General features: G+C 46.3%; 2 protein-coding genes across 2 annotated transcripts in view; one reads left to right on the top strand and one right to left on the bottom strand.

Moving 5' to 3' along the window:
* Positions 1 to 8,614: 8,614 nt before the first annotated feature.
* Positions 8,615 to 17,066, bottom strand: arxa (aristaless related homeobox a). Its single transcript, XM_056299585.1, has 5 exons — positions 16,877 to 17,066; positions 14,356 to 14,929; positions 12,114 to 12,159; positions 9,714 to 10,045; positions 8,615 to 8,879 (listed from the first exon to the last, which is right to left on the bottom strand). The coding sequence occupies exons 1-5, from the start codon at positions 17,064 to 17,066 to the stop codon at positions 8,615 to 8,617; spliced, it is 1,407 nt and encodes a 468-aa protein (XP_056155560.1).
* A 404-nt stretch (positions 17,067 to 17,470) lies between these two features.
* Positions 17,471 to 17,724, top strand: part of hgd (homogentisate 1,2-dioxygenase) — a 6,368-nt gene continuing 6,114 nt past the window's right edge. The window contains exon 1 of the mRNA XM_056299835.1: positions 17,471 to 17,569. Within this exon, the coding sequence (XP_056155810.1) occupies positions 17,471 to 17,569 (99 nt within the window). The remainder of the gene's footprint in view (positions 17,570 to 17,724) is intronic.

Genomic DNA, 17,724 nt, shown 5'->3' with positions numbered 1-17,724 from the left:
GTTTTATCAGGGGTGTTTTATCAATGCTCTTTTATCAGTGGTGTTTTATCAATGCTCTTATCAGTGGTGTTTTATCAATGCTCTTTTATCAGTGGTGTTTTATCAGTGGTGTTTTGTCAATGCTCTTTTATCAATGCTGTTTTACCAGTGGTGTTTTATCAGTGATGTTTTATCAATGCTCTTTTATCAGTGGTGTTTTATCAGTGGTGTTTTATCAGGGGTGTTTTATCAGGGGTGTTTTATCAGTGGTGTTTTATCAGTGGTGTTTTGTCAATGCTCTTTTATCAGTGGTGTTTTATCAGTGGTGTTTTATCAGTGGTGTTTTATCAGTGGTGTTTTATCAGTGGTGTTTTATCAGTGGTGTTTTATCAGGGGTGTTTTATCAGTGGTGTTTTATCAATGCTCTTTTATCAGTGGTGTTTTATCAGGGGTGTTTCATCAGTGTTGTTTTATCAGTGGTGTTTTATCAGGGGTGTTTTATCAGAGGTGTTTTATCAGTGGTGTTTTATCAGTGGTGTTTTATCAGTGGTGTTTTATCAATGCTCTTTTATCAGTGGTGTTTTATCAGGGGTGTTTTATCAGTGTTGTTTTATCAGTGGTGTTTTATCAGGGGTGTTTTATCAGAGGTGTTTTATCAGTGGTGTTTTATCAGTGGTGTTTTATCAATGCTCTTTTATCAGTGGTGTTTTATCAGGGGTGTTTTATCAGTGTTGTTTTATCAGTGGTGTTTTATCAGGGGTGTTTTATCAGTGGTGTTTTATCAGGGGTGTTTTATCAGTGGTGTTTTGTCAATGCTCTTTTATCAATGCTGTTTTATCAGTGTTGTTTTATCAGTGTTGTTTTATCAGTGTTTTATCAGGGGTGTTTTACCAGTGGTGTTTTAATAGGGATGTTTTATCAGTGGTGTTTTATCAGGGGTGTTTTATCAATGCTCTTTTATCAATAATGTTTTATCAGTGTGTTTTATCAGTGGTGTTTTATCAATGCTCTTTTATCAGTGGTGTTTTATCAGTGGTGTTTTATAAGTGTTGTTTTATCAGTGGTGTTTTATCAATGCTGTTTTATCAATGCTGTTTTATCAGTGTTTTATCAATGCTGTTTTATCAGTGATGTTTTCTCAATGCTGTTTTAGCAGTGGTGTTTTATCAGTGATTTATCAGTTTTGTTTTATCAATGCTGTTTTATCAGTGATGGTTTATCAATGCTCTTATCAATGCTGTTTTATCAGTGATGTTTTATCAATGCTGTTTTATCAGTAATGTTTTATCAATGGTGTTTTATCAGGGGTGTTTTTATCAATGCTGTTTTATCAGTGCTCTTTTATCAGTGGTGTTTTATCAATGCTCTTTTATCAGTGCTGTTTTATCAATGCTCTTTTATCAATGCTGTTTTATCAGTGGTGTTTTATCAATGGTGTTTTATCAGTGGTGTTTTATCAATGGTGTTTTATCAGGGTTGTTTTATCAGGGGTGTTTTATCAGTGGTGTTTTATCAGGGTTGTTTTATCAGGGGTGTTTTATCAGGGGTGTTTTATCAGGGGTGTTTTATCAGGGGTGTTTTATCAGAGTTGTTTTATCAGTGGTGTTTTATCAGTGTTGTTTTATCAGGGGTGTTTTATCAGGGGTGTTTTACCAGTGTTGTTTTATCAGTGATGGTTTATCAATGCTGTTTTATCAGTGATGGTTTATCAGTGCTGTTTTATCAATGCTCTTTTATCAGTGCTGTTTTATCAATGCTGTTTTATCAGTGATGTTTTATCAGTGATGTTTTATCAATGCTGTTTTAGCAGGGGTATTTTATCAGTGGTGTTTTATCAGTGGTGTTTTATCAGTGGTGTTTTATCAGTGATGTTTTATCAATGCTGTTTTATCAGGGGTGTTTTATCAGTGGTATTTTATCAGTGGTGTTTTGTCAATGCTCTTTTATCAATGCTGTTTTATCAGTGGTGTTTTATCAGTGGTGTTTTATCAGTGATGTTTTATCAATGCTGTTTTATCAGGGGTGTTTTATCAGTGGTGTTTTATCAGTGGTTTTTTGTCAATGCTCTTTTATCAATGCTGTTTTATCAGTGGTGTTTTATCAGGGGTGTTTTATCAGGGGTGTTTTATCAATGCTCTTTTATCAGTGGTGTTTTATCAATGCTCTTTTATCAGTGGTGTTTTATCAATGCTCTTTTATCAGTGGTGTTTTATCAGTGGTGTTTTGTCAATGCTCTTTTATCAATGCTGTTTTACCAGTGGTGTTTTATCAGTGATGTTTTATCAATGCTCTTTTATCAGTGGTGTTTTATCAGTGGTGTTTTATCAGGGGTGTTTTATCAGGGGTGTTTTATCAGTGGTGTTTTATCAGTGGTGTTTTGTCAATGCTCTTTTATCAGTGGTGTTTTATCAGTGGTGTTTTATCAGTGGTGTTTTATCAGTGGTGTTTTATCAGTGGTGTTTTATCAGTGGTGTTTTATCAGGGGTGTTTTATCAGTGGTGTTTTATCAATGCTCTTTTATCAGTGGTGTTTTATCAGGGGTGTTTCATCAGTGTTGTTTTATCAGTGGTGTTTTATCAGGGGTGTTTTATCAGAGGTGTTTTATCAGTGGTGTTTTATCAGTGGTGTTTTATCAGTGGTGTTTTATCAATGCTCTTTTATCAGTGGTGTTTTATCAGGGGTGTTTTATCAGTGTTGTTTTATCAGTGGTGTTTTATCAGGGGTGTTTTATCAGAGGTGTTTTATCAGTGGTGTTTTATCAATGCTCTTTTATCAGTGGTGTTTTATCAGGGGTGTTTTATCAGTGTTGTTTTATCAGTGGTGTTTTATCAGGGGTGTTTTATCAGTGGTGTTTTATCAGGGGTGTTTTATCAGTGGTGTTTTGTCAATGCTCTTTTATCAATGCTGTTTTATCAGTGTTGTTTTATCAGTGTTGTTTTATCAGTGTTTTATCAGGGGTGTTTTACCAGTGGTGTTTTAATAGGGATGTTTTATCAGTGGTGTTTTATCAGGGGTGTTTTATCAGGGGTGTTTTATCAGAGGTGTTTTACCAGTGGTGTTTTAATAGGGATGTTTTATCGGGGGTGTTTTATCAGAGGTGTTTTATCAGTGTTGTTTTATCAGGGGTGTTTTATCAGGGGTGTTTTATCACTGGTGTTTTATCAGGGATGTTTTATCAGGGGTGTTTTATCAGGGGTGTTTAATCAGTGTTGTTTTATCAGGGGTGTTTTATCAGAGTTGTTTTACCAGTGGTGATTTAATAGGGATGTTTTATCAGGGGTGTTTTATCACTGGTGTTTTATCAGAGTTGTTTTACCAGTGGTGTTTTATCAGGGATGTTTTATCAGGGGTGTTTTATCACTGGTGTTTTATCAGGGATGTTTTATCAGGGGTGTTTTATCACTGGTGTTTTATCAGGGGTGTTTTATCACTGGTGTTTTATCAGGGATGTTTTATCAGGGGTGTTTTATCACTGGTGTTTTATCAGGGATGTTTTATCAGGGGTGTTTTATCAGGGGTGTTTTATCACTGGTGTTTTATCAGGGGTGTTTAATCAGTGTTGTTTTATCAGGGGTATTTTATCAGGGGTGTTTAATCAGTGTTGTTTTATCAGGGGTGTTTTATCGGGGGTGTTTTATCAGTGTTGTTTTATCAGGGGTGTTTTATCAGAGGTGTTTTAATAGGGGTGTTTTATCAGGGGTGTTTTATCACTGGTGTTTTATCACTGGTGTTTTATCAGAGTTGTTTTACCAGTGGTGTTTTAATAGGGATGTTTTATCAGGGGTGTTTTATCAGGGATGTTTTATCAGGGGTGTTTAATCAGGGGTGTTTTATCACTGGTGTTTTATCAGAGTTGTTTTACCAGTGGTGTTTTAATAGGGATGTTTTATCAGGGATGTTTTATCAGGGGTGTTTTATCAGAGTTGTTTTACCAGTGGTGTTTTAATAGGGATGTTTTATCAGGGGTGTTTTATCAGGGGTGTTTTATCAGGGGTGTTTTATCAGAGTTGTTTTACCAGTGGTGTTTTAATAGGGATGTTTTATCAGGGATGTTTTATCAGGGGTGTTTTAATAGGGATGTTTTATCAGGGGTGTTTTATCAGGGGTGTTTTATCAGGGGTGTTTTATCAGGGGTGTTTTACGCTCTGAGATAAAATCTCGTCTGTTTTGAATGTACGTCCGTGGCGCTGGGGTGCGTGCGCGGTGGCGTTTCCCCCCCCCCCCCCCCATGTGAGGAGCGCTTTTGTCCCCCGGTCTGCAGATCAAGCCGTCCAGCCAAATTGAGTCTGCGCATTAATTCGACCTCGCTAAGCTAATAAGAGCGGGCGAGCGAGTGTTCTTGTGTCGCGGCGCGGAGCTTTATTGCTCGTCGTTGTGAGCAGAATGGCGGCGCGGAGCAAAGCGGCGGACAAGGCGGCCTGTGATGAGGGAATTAGCCCCCATTCTGCCCCCATTATTCACGGCGCGGCGGAACATTCAAGTACCCGAGAGGGCGTCAAAAGGAGAGCCGGGCCCATTGCAAAGTGTCTCCCTTGTTAGGAGTGAAAGGGCGGTTATGAGACCATAAACCGCTTAATACACCGAGCTAATTGGATGAGAGGAGGAGAGACGGGAATTAAGGGGCGATCCGAGAGGGGAGCGCAGTGCCACGGCCCGCTATTCAGGCCTTTCAACGGCTTGGCCTCCTCCGGGGGGGAGGTGAGCCTCGCTCATCAAAGCGCCTTTTTAGAGCTCCTCTCCCGGGGACGGAGTGAGGAGAGATCCGGCCCGAGATGAGGAGTGATTGGGCCTATTCTCTCACGAGGAGGTGATGGGAGCCGCGACGCCCGAAGAAGAAACGAAATCAGCTGCGGAATCAGCCCGCGGGAACCGGAGCGGAACCGGAAGAAGGGGCCATCGGCCCAATGGGGCGCGCGCGACGCTGTGTGGACATGTCAGCCACCGTTATTACAGGCCTATGGACACTAGTCACATATATATATATATAATAGTGTAACGTGCATGGATAAGAAGACACGCTGGCCGCTGGCTCGCGAGTCTGACCCTTTAGTCCAGGGGTCCCCAATAGGCGGCCCGCGGCCCCGTCCGGCCCGTGACGGGTTGATTTATGGTCCGCGAGAATTTTTGGAGAAATGCCAGAAGGAAGAATTTTTTTTATTTCCCTGCCAAAAAACAAAAAATTAATTTCTTAGTAAAAGTAAGACTAGTAATATATCGAAAAATAGATGAAAAACCTCTGTTTAAATTATAATACCTGCAACATATCGACACCAAAACAAACTAACGAACAACATGCTGCTGGAGGTTGAGTGGCCCGTGGTTCTAAAAGTGGCCCGCTATGAAAGGTAATTGGGGACCCCTGCGTTAGTCTAGCGGTCAGCGATGCCTCCTGCGGTGCGGGCGATATGGGCTCGCCCCCCGGCCGCGGCACTTCCTGCGGTTTCGTTTTCCCCCCCGAATTCGCTACAATATGTATTATTATTGTTATTATTTATAGACCGCGCGCTGTTGCCAGGGAGTGCCGGGGCTTGCTGGCTCGGCCGTGTCCGGAAAGACGGCCATCAACAAGTGCGACGTGCCAGAGGTGGAACCAATGACAGCGTTTCCGGTTTCTCGCCCTTTTTTCCCGCGCTGGGAAGAAAGTTGACGCCCCCCCCCCCCGGACCGCGGCCGGCACTCCCCAGATGTTGGGGACAAACGGGTTTTGCCATTCATTAGCTATATTCACAATAAGATGAAAAAGCAACAAAACTCGGCAGAATCTCATCAAAATCCCATAGTGTTAAGCCGCACGCTTCGCTGGGCTTTGGGTCCACCAGCGAGTGGGAATTTAAAAAGAAAAGCAGAAAAACATCAAGTTCTTCACGGATGGTGGTTTGGATGCGTATAAGAGAAAATTGTTTTGTTTTTCGTTTTGTTTTGTTTTTTTGGGGTTTTTTTGTTTTTTTATGTTGTCCTTTGCATGCTGCTCCACGGAGCAGCGCCTGTGTGTGTGTGTGTGTGTGTGTGTGTGTGTGTGTGTGTTGGGGACTATGTGAATATGCATCCCTTCCTAAGTGAATGGCCCCGCTTTGCCCTGTCCGGGGTGATTCCTGCTTGTTTGCAGTATACACGGGGTGATTAGCAGGTATAACCCGGTGCTGCGTCCGTATAGACCAGCAAAACAAGTCGCCTGGGCGCGGAGGAGGCTTTCACCGAGCCACACAACAAAAGCAGCTAAATTAATCCGCCGGGTAATTTCACGCAATTTGGACGGGCACCATAGACGGGTCAAACGGAGGAGAATGACTTCGCTGAATGGCGGCCATTGATGGCTGTAATGGTTCTGCGTCGCCACTGAGATCCAAAGGGGGGATTTGGGGGAATTAAACCCTATACGAGGTGGGGAGGGGGACTTTTTGATAAAGTGGTTTGTTACTTCATTAATGACAAAGGGGCTGGTTTCCATCGACAAGGCATTACAGATGTTAAGACCAATTTAGCGCCTCTAAAAGATTTTAAAGGGAGTTTTGTGAAGCCCCCCCTCCCCTCCCCCCCGGATAAAGTGGGTGATCTTAATTGAAAACTCTCGCCTTTGTCGTGCGTGTCACATGCGGGGATTAGGTCATGAATATATGGCGCGTATTTTGTCAACTCCGCGGAAGAGGCCGGACGCGGAGCGGCCACGTGACGTGCAGCATGAAGGCCCCCGGTGTGGCCCCTGGTTCCCCAGGGGCCCGTCCGCAGTGAGCCGGGGGTCCATCGCGAGAACTGTGCCGTTGTCAATAGCGCAGGCTAACCAACGGGAAACTGGTATGCGCGCTGCAGCGGAAACCGGAAGTCGGCTGACTAGCGATGCGCAGAGTTCGCTCGTCTTTAGGAGCGCTGCAGCGGAAACCGGAAGTCGGCTGACTAGCGACGCGCAGAGTTCGCTCGTCTTTCGGAGCGCTGCAGCGGAAACCGGAAGTCGGCTGACTAGCGATGCGCAGAGTTCGCTCGTCTTCCGGAGCGTTTTGGCGCGTCCAGCTCGGCCGCGCGTCGCTTCCTGTTTCACACGCAAGCAATACGAGACAGACGGACTTCTTTGCCACATGTTTTATTAATAGTTCTATCTTACATGGGTTATTTGTCCTGGCCGAGGTTTACGCCAGGCCTAGAAGAATTTGAAATCATAAGGGGTAACTCATTTTACCAGTGTGGTTTATTCAAATTAGCGTCATTAAACCAGGAAATGTACAGTCACTTAAGAAGAAGAAGAAGGGGGGGGAGACCTCCGCTCCAGTGCTTGGGGGGGGTGACATAAATAATTATGATCTAAAAAGCTAATATTTCATAAACACAGGTTAAATCCTACACATTCATAAAACACTACACCAAGTGCAATTTATCAAAACGGGGGCTCCTTTTAAATATACATGACCCCGTTTTGAAAATCCTCAGTTTTGTTGTTTACCTTTTTTTTTCTTTCTTTCTTTCTTTAAATGCAATATATACAGTTTCCCTCTCACACAGTCAGGCCATAAGAGACACGTCTCAGTCTTCACTCCCCTCGTCGGTCCCGCGGTCAGACCCAGCCGAGATTGGGTGGAGGGAGCGTGACGCATGGTGTTGACCTCTGGAAGATGGCGGAGAAGATAGCAGCACAGAGCAGAGCCCTGTTTCACACTGCTGGAACAACCCCCTAACACACCTGTCTTGCCGATAGTGATGCAGAGATACTTCTGTCGTGTCGGGAGGAAGTCCACTATACGAGGTGAATAGCTCAGATTCCGCCCATGGTGGGTTTGGTAACGGTGCTGAGTGGGACTGGGAGGCCTGAGAAGTGAAGACTGAGTCAGGCTTGGAGAGAAGGCTATGGAAGGTACATGGACAGTTTTCCTTTGGTTTGGGGGGGGGGTCTCCTCAACTTGCCCTTTTGACTCACTGAGTCAGCCCACATCAATGCATACAGACTAAACAGGATTATGTTGAGTACTCATGTTGCCAAGGAGTGTGTGTGTCTGTGTGCGCGCTACGTGAATGCACATGACATATCGTCCACTGGGCATAATTTCAAAGAGTACGCGAATGGAGCTCCAAAACATAATTAGGTTATTTTATATTATATATCAGTGTTTATAGCTCCTATGTTAAGGTGTGATGTTGCTAGCTGTCCAAAGTAACAAGCATAATATAGAATTCAATTAATCACATCTTGAACTTATGCTGGGTCTTGAAATGGCCTCAATGTTCATAACATGAACAATGGAAATTATTGAAACGAATGGACCCTTTGACTAAGGTAGCTCTGTGTGTGTGTGTGTGTGTGTGTTTTGAATGTGCGTGCGTGTCTGTGTGCGTGCATATGTGTGTGTGTGCGTGTGTGTTTCTCAGCTTGGAGCATTGTTACAAACAAAAGCAATACTCATCCCCGGATAACTATCTTGCTCTGACACGCACACGCTCACTTCAGTAAACCAGTGCTCTTTGAATTTGGTCGTGCTATTTTGCTGGGGGAAATGGGGGGTATCAGGGATGCAGAGAAGGGGGCAATAAGGGGTTGATCTTACTGCTCCAGCCTCAGTAAGGAGGTATGAAGAGTGTGTGTGGGGGGGGGTATGTTGATGTGAGGCCCGAGCCCGGGGAGAGAGGGGGGCCTGCAGCCGGGGTGGAGTGCTCAGCACACCTCCTTGCCCGGGGCTCCGGTTGGAAGGATGTTGAGCTGGGTGAGCTGAGCCGAGTGTTCCTTGGCCTTCAGGCGCAGCGCGGCAATACTGGAGGCCCTGCGGTCCGCCGCTGCTGAGGAGGAAGAGGAGGAGGAGGAGGGATCAGGGAGGACGGCAGGACCCGGGTGGGAGGGATTCTCCACAGGAGGGGCTGGCTGACGGAGGAGAGCTGCAGCAGTGGAAGCACTGGTCAGTGGGCCCATACTGGAGAAGAGTCTGAGAGAATTCCCATCAGACAGACAGAGAGAGAGAGAGGGAGAGTTACATGTTAACCGTACTATAAAGAATCACATGAAATACTAAGCTTTTCATCATTTTTCTGTTGTTCAGAAATACTGAAATAACTGTGACTCAGGAAGGAGTGTGTGTGTGTGTGTGTGTGTGTGTGTGTGTTTGTGTGTGCATGTGAACATGTAGCAACAAATTTCCTCAAGAAGGACAACGTGGAATATTTGTGCGATAGCACAGATTAGTTTGCAACAAAAAGGATGAGGCATAAAAAAGGTTATCAATCAATCAGGTTGCACTTTTCTAGCGCTCTCCTAGCTGCAAGAGGTACTGGACGAAAGTCTCAGTCCTCAAAATCAGATATCGTCGTTGTATCCTTACATTGCTCACGTATGCAGTAAGCTGTGGGAGGGCGCTGGTAGAGAGGAGAAGCTAATGAAAAGCTAATTGGGGCACATGGAGTGTGAATTGGCACTTCTCAGTTTGTATTACAGCATCACACTTTTGGTTCATTTGCTACACAAAGTGTCCGAGGTGTGACGGAGTCATTGCACGCCCCTTTGGGTTGCTATAAACAAGACACCGTGTATTTGACACGTCCTAAACGATGCATTCATACGTAAGTGATGGATTGGACACCATGTAACCCCCATCAGTCCTCACAGCTGTGCGGTGTCTAACGGTGTGAATCATTTTGCTTACAGATGAGATCCATTTATTAGGGCGTGCCCTGCACCGCAGTGCTGCAGGCGAGGTGTAGCAAAGTGATGGAGACATCGAGTCTGTGGCAGCGACGGTGGAGATCTCTCCAGTTTAGCGTACCTGCCAAAAGTGGGTCCGATGAAGGCAGGGTGGCGGAACATGGCGGCCGTGCCCAGGAAGGTGCCCAGACCAAGAGGAGTGGCCAGGGGCGGCGCAGAGCCACTATGGGGAGGTGGTGCCAGACCCGGGAAGGCGGCAGCGGCGGCAGCAGCAGCCGTCCAGGCAGACTCTAAGGCTGGGTGGGGATGGGGAGGGAAGGGTCCTCCCTCCAGATAGTGGCTGAGGGGATGGGCAGCTGCCAGAGGGCCTGGGAAGGGCAGGCCGGACGGGTGGGCCTGCACCCCGGCCTTCTCACGTTTCCTCCACTTGGCTCGGCGGTTCTGAAACCACACCTGAAGGCAAAGCGGACACGACGTGCAGCAGATTAGCAAAAGCACGTAAATCCAACACTACAGTCCTCTCTTTTCTGATTCGCCTGTGCTGGCGACATCTGCGAGAGGGGCTAGAGAAGGAAAAAGCAAGGACGGTTGCGTGAAAAATGTGAAACAGCGTCGAGGATAGATAGACACAGCAAACAGAGCTAGCACAGAAGAGCACGCTAATTAATTCAGGGAAAGAATAAGCAGACCAATTAAGAAAAGCCACGGAGGATACAGTAGATAAAGAGCTGTGCTCAAGTGCCAGCCCGGATGGGAGGGTAAAGGAGAGGTGGGCTCGGCTGTGTGGGAACTATACAAGCACATGATCACACAAGTAATAACGAGATCTACTCCTCACACCAGACTAACAATCACCAAGCGCAGACTGCATACTGGGTCACCAGGAACACGAGCTGAAAGATGTCCCGGGTAACAGTCTCCTCGTTCAGGTGACGGCCAATAGGCAGAAACCGCAATTACACGGGAGTCCTGGTGCTCATGGCGACTCGCATGGGGGACTTTATGGCCAATTAAATCCGGCCAGGGGGTGGAGGAGATAATTAAGGGCGGCGCCAACAAAAGTTGGGAGAGAATAACCGCTGAAACTGGCTCCAATAACAATTAATGCGCTTTAAATTAAATTCTTAGAAGTGTAGAACAAGTGACTGCCGTCCAAAAGAGTATTTAACTTTCCCACGCAGCCCCCTGCGCCCAGTTTGCTCTGCAGAAACACGGGGCTCCCTGCAGGGTCAACACGGCACAGTGATTGAACGAGCGGGCTTGAGCGACAGTGACTCTGCGCGCGCGCGCACGCACACACACGCATTACACACAGACGCACGCGCGACCGTCCCCCCCCCTCCCCCCGAGGGGCTGTTTAGCATTACATGGCCCCTTGGGAATTTATGAGTTTTTATCACCTCCTGATGGCGCCCGTTAAGTGATTTGTTCACCTACGGTCCCTGAAGAGACATCTGTTGTTCCACCGGCGGCCATCACCGCGGAGCCTCCGTCGTGTTTGAACTGTCTCTCTGGTTATGAGTCCGGGGTTTCGACATGCAAGCCACGCTCTCGGTGGAGAGGAGGGGGGAGGGAGGGAGGGACGGAGGAGGAGGGGGGCCGCAAACACCTTTAATGGTCTCATTCGCTCCCAAGTGCAAAGCATTGGATCAATGCAGGTCTATTGCAATCACATAATGGGAAATCAAATAGCATTATCCTCCCCCCCCCACCCCTACTCCCTCCCTCCCTCTCTCTCTCTCCCCCCTTCTCCCTGCCTTTTCCCCCTCATGCATACGCTACATCCGCGCTTATCTCTCTCTCCCTCTCTCTCTCCCTCCCTCAGTGATGGGAATTCAAACACCGTCTCAACCCAGGAATAGACGATGTTTGCCCGTCCACTAAGTGAGCTTTTATGAATCACCAGCGTTGACTTAATTGCCACTAAAACGTCCCCAATTGCACGTAATAGCATTCAATAACAGGAAAGCCCTTCCTGCGCCGCGGCGGGGGCCGTCTGACACGTTTCACCGCAATAAATCACCGAGCGAAACGGGCCCGAGCGCCTAGCGTAGCCTAACCACCGCCGCCGGTTCGGAACCGCTGACGCAGGTCGGCGTCCGTTACCCAGCGACGTGTGAGAGGCGCAGTTTATGGAGGATTTAAGACATCAGACGACACTTACGTCCGTTTGATTTACGAGTCTTAACGCCCTTTCTCCTCAAATAGAACCTGCGCACAGTTGCGGCAATAACGACTAAAGGAGAAGAAGAAAAAACAACTAAAGGAGAAGGAGAAAAAAACAACTAACGAAGAAGAAGAAAAAACAACTAAAGGAGAAGAAGAAAAAACAACTAAAGGAGAAGAAGAAAAAACAGCTAAAGGAGAAGAAGAAAAAACAACTAAAGGAGAAGAAGAAAAAACAACTAAAGAAGAAGAAGAAAAAACAACTAAAGGAGAAGAAGAAAAAGCAACTAAAGGAGAAGAAGAAAAAAGCAACTAAAGACGAAGAGGCAGAAAACAGAACAGCGGGAGCGCTTACTTGAACACGGGCTTCGGTGAGGTCCAGGCGCATCGCGAGCTCTTCCCTGCGAAGAAGACAGAAAAGAGAGAAGCAGGTTTCAGGACTACAGGCCGCCATTTAGCAGGTTTCAAGCTTACAAGCCGCCATTTAGCAGGTTTCAGGACTACAGGCCGCCATTTAGCAGGTTTCAGGACTACAGGCCGCCATTTAGCAGGTTTCAAGGCTACAGGCCGCCATTTAGCAGGTTTCAAGCTTATAGGCTGCCATTTAACAGGTTTCAGGACTACAAGCCGCCATTTAACAGGTTTCAAGGTTACAGGCCGCCATTTATCAGGTTTTAAGCTTACAGGCCGCCATTTAGCAGGTTTCAGGACTACATGCCGCCATTTAGCAGGTTTCAGGACTACATGCCGCCATTTAGCAGGTTTCAAGGCTACAGGCCGCCATTTAACAGGTTTCAGGGCTACAGGCCGCCATTTAGCAGGTTTCAGGGCTACAGGCCGCCATTTAGCAGGTTTCAGGGCTACAGGCCGCCATTTAGCAGGTTTCAGGGCTACAGGCCGCCATTTAGCTCGACGCGGGGTCGCTGTCCTGGCGCCTGTTGTCCCCCGTCAACAATAAGCGCCCAAACTGAGTTACCTGTTTTTTGGTTTGTTTTTTCCCAGCATGCACCGAGAGGCGCCCTGTCACGAGGCCCGGTGGCTGTTACACGTCTGTAAGCGCGGCCTGTCACTGTAACAGCGCGACGGCCGTAACGCGGCCCGCCGCACCCAGTGTGCCTCCCCGGAACGCTGCGCGGGCTTGTGGCGCAAACTAGACCCGGTCCCGGAAGTCACTTTTAAATAAAATCAACTCCAAGATGCGAGAAAGTCTCAGCGTAAAACAAATGTTGCTGAGGATTTTTTTTTACTGCTATAAAATCTATCTATCCATCTTATCTATTCATCTATATCGAAATAAACAAATTAATGAATAAATGTAGGCCTGTGGATATAGTTTCTAGCGGAGGTGCTAATTAGGTTTTCCTGCATGTGAATTAATACGCGTTATCGTTTCGGGAAAAAACAAAACCGAATAACGGGTTTTTGCACATTTCATTTGTAACTTCGGCATCGGGAGTCTTGCTGCGCCCTCGGCTTCAGGAAATACGCCGTGCGCGAGCGCGCGTGTCCCCGCCCTTGAGTGTGAAAAGGCCCCGAGTGCCCCGCGTCACGGCCCGGCGGCAGCACGAGCTCAGTCGGCTGGTTCGTGTCGGCCGGTCACATCCGCCTCCGCCGTAACGACAGGAAGGCACGAGCGCGGCACCCCGAGCTCCGCGCCTCCACTTCCGCCCCGGTTGCGTCCGGCCATGGCGGCCAGGCAGCCGCGGACGGTGGACGAGGCGGGAACCCCGCAGCGTACCGGGACGGTTTTTGGGAGGGGAGGGGAGGGGGGTGCGTAAGCTTGGCAGCCTGGTGTTCGTTCACAGTGAAACGTTATTAATGTTATGACGCACCGATTATCACCTTTACGGCCCACGCGACACTGTCGCAACGCACTTCCCTTCCGGGTCACCTGGTCCCGAGGCGGTTCTGATTTTCCTTTACTGTTACAGCCTCACATGCCATTACTGTTATCAATTATTATTATTATTATCGTTATTATTATTGTTATTATTATTGTTATTATTAAGATTATCGGTTGTTGTTATTATTGTTATTTTATTTGTTACAGCTGCTGTTTGCTAGCTAGAAACGTTAGCATCATTTGTAGACCGCTCTCTCTCCGTGTGTGTGTGTATGTGTGTGTGTGTGTGTGTGTGTGTGCTCGTGCTCGTGCTCGTGCTCAACTACAACTACCCAGGTAAGAAAACCAAAGATTCAACGAAGCCATTCAACTCTCTTGGATCGTTTTTAAACGTTTTCTTTTTTCTTTTCTTTTTTTAAACGCTTCAATAATAATTATAATAATTTCAGTAATTCTTGAAATTGAGTAAATAAATTAAGGCGATTGTATTCATAATAATGATAATATAATAGTAATGATGATAATAATGTGATAATAACGATGATAATAAAATATAATAATAATAATAACAGCAATAAGAATAATGATAATTATGACAGCAATAATAGTAATGATAATATAACAGTAATAATAATAACGATAATGATAATTATTATTATGACAGTAATAATAATTATTATTATGACAGCAATCATAATCATAATCGCGGTGTTTGCATGGCGGTTTGCTCGGAGGGAACATGAGCGGCTCTGACCTGGTGAACACGTCGGGGTAGTGCGTCTTCTGGAAAGCTCTCTCCAGCTCCTCCAGCTGGTAGCTGGTGAACGTAGTCCTGTATCTTCTCTGTTTCCGCTTCAGCATCCCCTCCTCCGAGTCACTGCCCGCGGACAGACACACGCTGTCCTCCCCGTCCCTCACGTCCCCATCCCCGGTGTTCAAGCTCTCCCGCTCCTCGTCCTTCGGGGAGAGAGCGACGGCGTCTCCGCCGGCCTCCTCCTCCTCCCCCTCCTTCCCCGTGTCCTCCTCAAACTTCAGCGGGCCGAGCTCCACCAGTCCCAGGCTGCTGTCCTCCGAGCCTCCGGCGGGGCTCTGGGCTCCGTCTCCCCGGCTCAGGGACGCGTTCTCCCGGTACGACTTGCTGCGGCTGATGCTGACCTGCGGCGCGTGGCTGATCTTCAGGTTGTCGCAGGCCTGGTCCAGCAGGAGCCGCTCCCGGTCCAGCTTGTCGCCGTGCTCATGGAGGTACTTGCCCCCCGGCCCGTACAGCCGGCGGAGCTTGGGCGGCAGGTGCATGTCCGCCTCCAGAGTCAGGGGGTCTTTCGTTGAACCTGGACGAGGATAAAATCCCAGAGGTGGCCCCTCAAGTGAATAAGTAAATAGACAATAGATAGATAGAGATATGGATCATAATAACAATAGATAGATAGAGATATGAATCATAATAACAATAGATAGATAGAGATATGGATCATAATAACAATAGATAGATAGAGATATGAATCATGATAACAATAGATAGATAGAGATATGGATCATAATAACAATAGATAGAGATATGAATCATAACAATAGATAGAGATATGGATCATAATAACAATAGATACAGATATGAATCATGATAACAATAGATAGGTAGAGATATGGATCATAACAATAGATAGATAGAGATATGGATCATAATAACAATAGATAGGTAGAGATATGAATCATAATAACAATAGATAGAGATATGGATCATAATAACAATAGATAGATAAAGATATGGATCATAATAACAATAGATACAGATATGGATCATAATAACAATAGATAGATTGAGATATGGATCATAATAACAATAGATAGATAGAGATATGGATCATGATAACAATAGATAGAGATATGGATCGTAATAACAAAAGATAGAGATATGAATCATAATAATAGAGAGATATGAATCATGATAATAGATATGAATCATAATAACAATAGATAGAGATATGAATCATAATAACAATAGATAGAGATATGAATCATGATAACAATAGATAGATATGAATCATGATAATAGATATGAATCATAACAATAGATAAGAGATATGAATCATAAAAACTATATAGATAGAGATATGAATAATATAGAGATATGAATCATAATATATAGATGGAGATATGAATCAATAACAATATATGGATAGAGATATTAACCATAATAACAATAGATGGAGATATTAATCATAATAACATGAATAGAGATATGAATCATAATAATATATAGATAGAGATATGAATCATAATTATATAGATAGATATGAATCAATAATATATAGAGCTATGAATCATAATAATAATATATAGATAGAGATATGAATCATAATTATATAGAGATATGAATCAATATATTTATAGAGATATAAATCATAATATATAGAGATATGAATCAATAATATATAGATAGAGATATGAATCATAATAATATATAGATAGAAATATAAATCATAATAAACTATAGGTAGAGATATGAATCAATAAAATATAGATAGAAATATAAATCATAACTATAGGTAGAGATATGAATCATAATAATATATAGATAGAAATATAAATCATAATAAACTATAGGTAGAGATATGAATCAATAATAAAATATAGAGATATGAATCATAATAATAATAGATAGATAGATAGATAAAGCGCGAGGCCTCATATTCTTATATTTCCCCCCGGACAACCTCAGCTGGGTTGTTCAGTCAGCTGACGGGACATGTTGGGGTTTCGGCTTAGTTTAAGGTTCGGTGACGGGACATGTAGGGGTTTCGGCCGGGTTTAAGGTTCGGTGACGGGACATGTAGGGGTTTCGGCCGGGTTTGCGGGTTCGGTGGCGGGGCATGTTGGGGTTTCGGCCGGGTTTAAGGTTCGGTGGCGGGGCATGTTGGGGTTTCGGCCGGGTTTAAGGTTCGGTGGCGGGGCATGTTGGGGTTTCGGCCGGGTTTGCGGGTTCGGTGGCGGGGCATGTTGGGGTTTCGGCCGGGTTTGCGGGTTCGGTGGCGGTAACTACCCGGGCCTCCGTCTGCGTAAAGGTTAGTCGCCGCGACGCGTCGCCGTGCCGGCGTGGGCGACCGGATCACCGCTGACCGAGAGCCAAATGTCACGCGATCTTCGAAGCTGTCAAAGCCACGCTGACCGAGATGCTACCCCCCCCCCACCCCCACCCCCCATCTTGCCCCAGAATCCCCCGAAAACACGTTAGGCTCCTCGTGCTCCTGCGGTGTGACGTGGAGGAGGGCGACTCTTACCTTCAGCCGTCTTGTCGAGTTCGCCTCTGGCCGGCAGACCCGTCAAACTTTGCGGCCCTATGAGTCGGACCCTGCAGGGGCTCCGGCGACCCAGAATGCTGTCTATGCAGTAGGAGGAGAGCAGCGTGGGCGACTTACTCCTCCTCCGCTCGGCCCTGCCGTGCAGGTCGTCTTGGAACTGGCCGCTCATCTCCCACTCCTCGGCTCGTCTTATGAGGACTGAGAGCGCGCGAAGGTGTCACTCTCTCCAGTCCTCCGCGCGCTGTCTGACTTTGTTCCGCTCTCTCCCCCCTCCCCCTCCCCCTCTCTCTCTCTCTCTCTCTCTCTCTCTCTCTCCCGCTCCCTCTCTCCCCCTTTCGCTCTATCTCTCCCTCTCTCCCCCCCTTCTCTCTCTCCCCCCCTTCTCTCCCCCCCCCTTCTCTCTCTCCCCCCCTTCTCTCTCTCCCCCTTCTCTCCCTCTCCCCCTTCTCTCCCTCTCGTACCGACGTGTGGGTTATGATCGTGCGCCTGATTGGTTCACGGGGGGGGGGGGGGAGCAGCTTTATGTATTTTAACCATTAAAGTTAATTTGAGAAAGAGGGAGGGAAACTCGACATGGACTTTGGCCATCGACGGAACGAACTCGGCTGCCGGCGTGCGAGGCCACGGAGCGCTGCGCGGGGCGCCCGCTGTGCGGAGGAGGCGGTGTGTCGGGTACGGGACGCCCGTTAGAGCAGCACGCCGGATCCAGGTCTCGGTCTCTGCCGCTTGTGACCACTGATCCTGCTTAGTCGTGACTCCACGGTTCTACACGAAAAGACAGAAAAGCCGGTCCAACAACAACAATAATTATTATTATTATTATTAAT

The sequence above is a fragment of the Lampris incognitus genome, chromosome 19 (assembly GCF_029633865.1).
Source record: "Lampris incognitus isolate fLamInc1 chromosome 19, fLamInc1.hap2, whole genome shotgun sequence".
In the NCBI taxonomy this organism is placed as follows: Eukaryota; Metazoa; Chordata; class Actinopteri; order Lampriformes; family Lampridae; genus Lampris; species Lampris incognitus.
This window is presented reverse-complemented; position numbering and strand designations above follow the sequence as displayed.

Coding starts and splice junctions, on each gene's coding strand:
- arxa (XM_056299585.1), bottom strand. CDS start 17,066: ATGAGCGGCCAGTTCCAAGACGACCTGCACGGCAGGGCCGAGCGGAGG. Junction 14,930..16,876: donor ACTCGACAAGACGGCTGAAG/GTAAGAGTCGCC, acceptor ATCCTCGTCCAG/GTTCAACGAAAGACCCCCTG. Junction 10,046..12,113: donor TCACCGAAGCCCGTGTTCAA/GTAAGCGCTCCC, acceptor CTTTGCCTTCAG/GTGTGGTTTCAGAACCGCCG.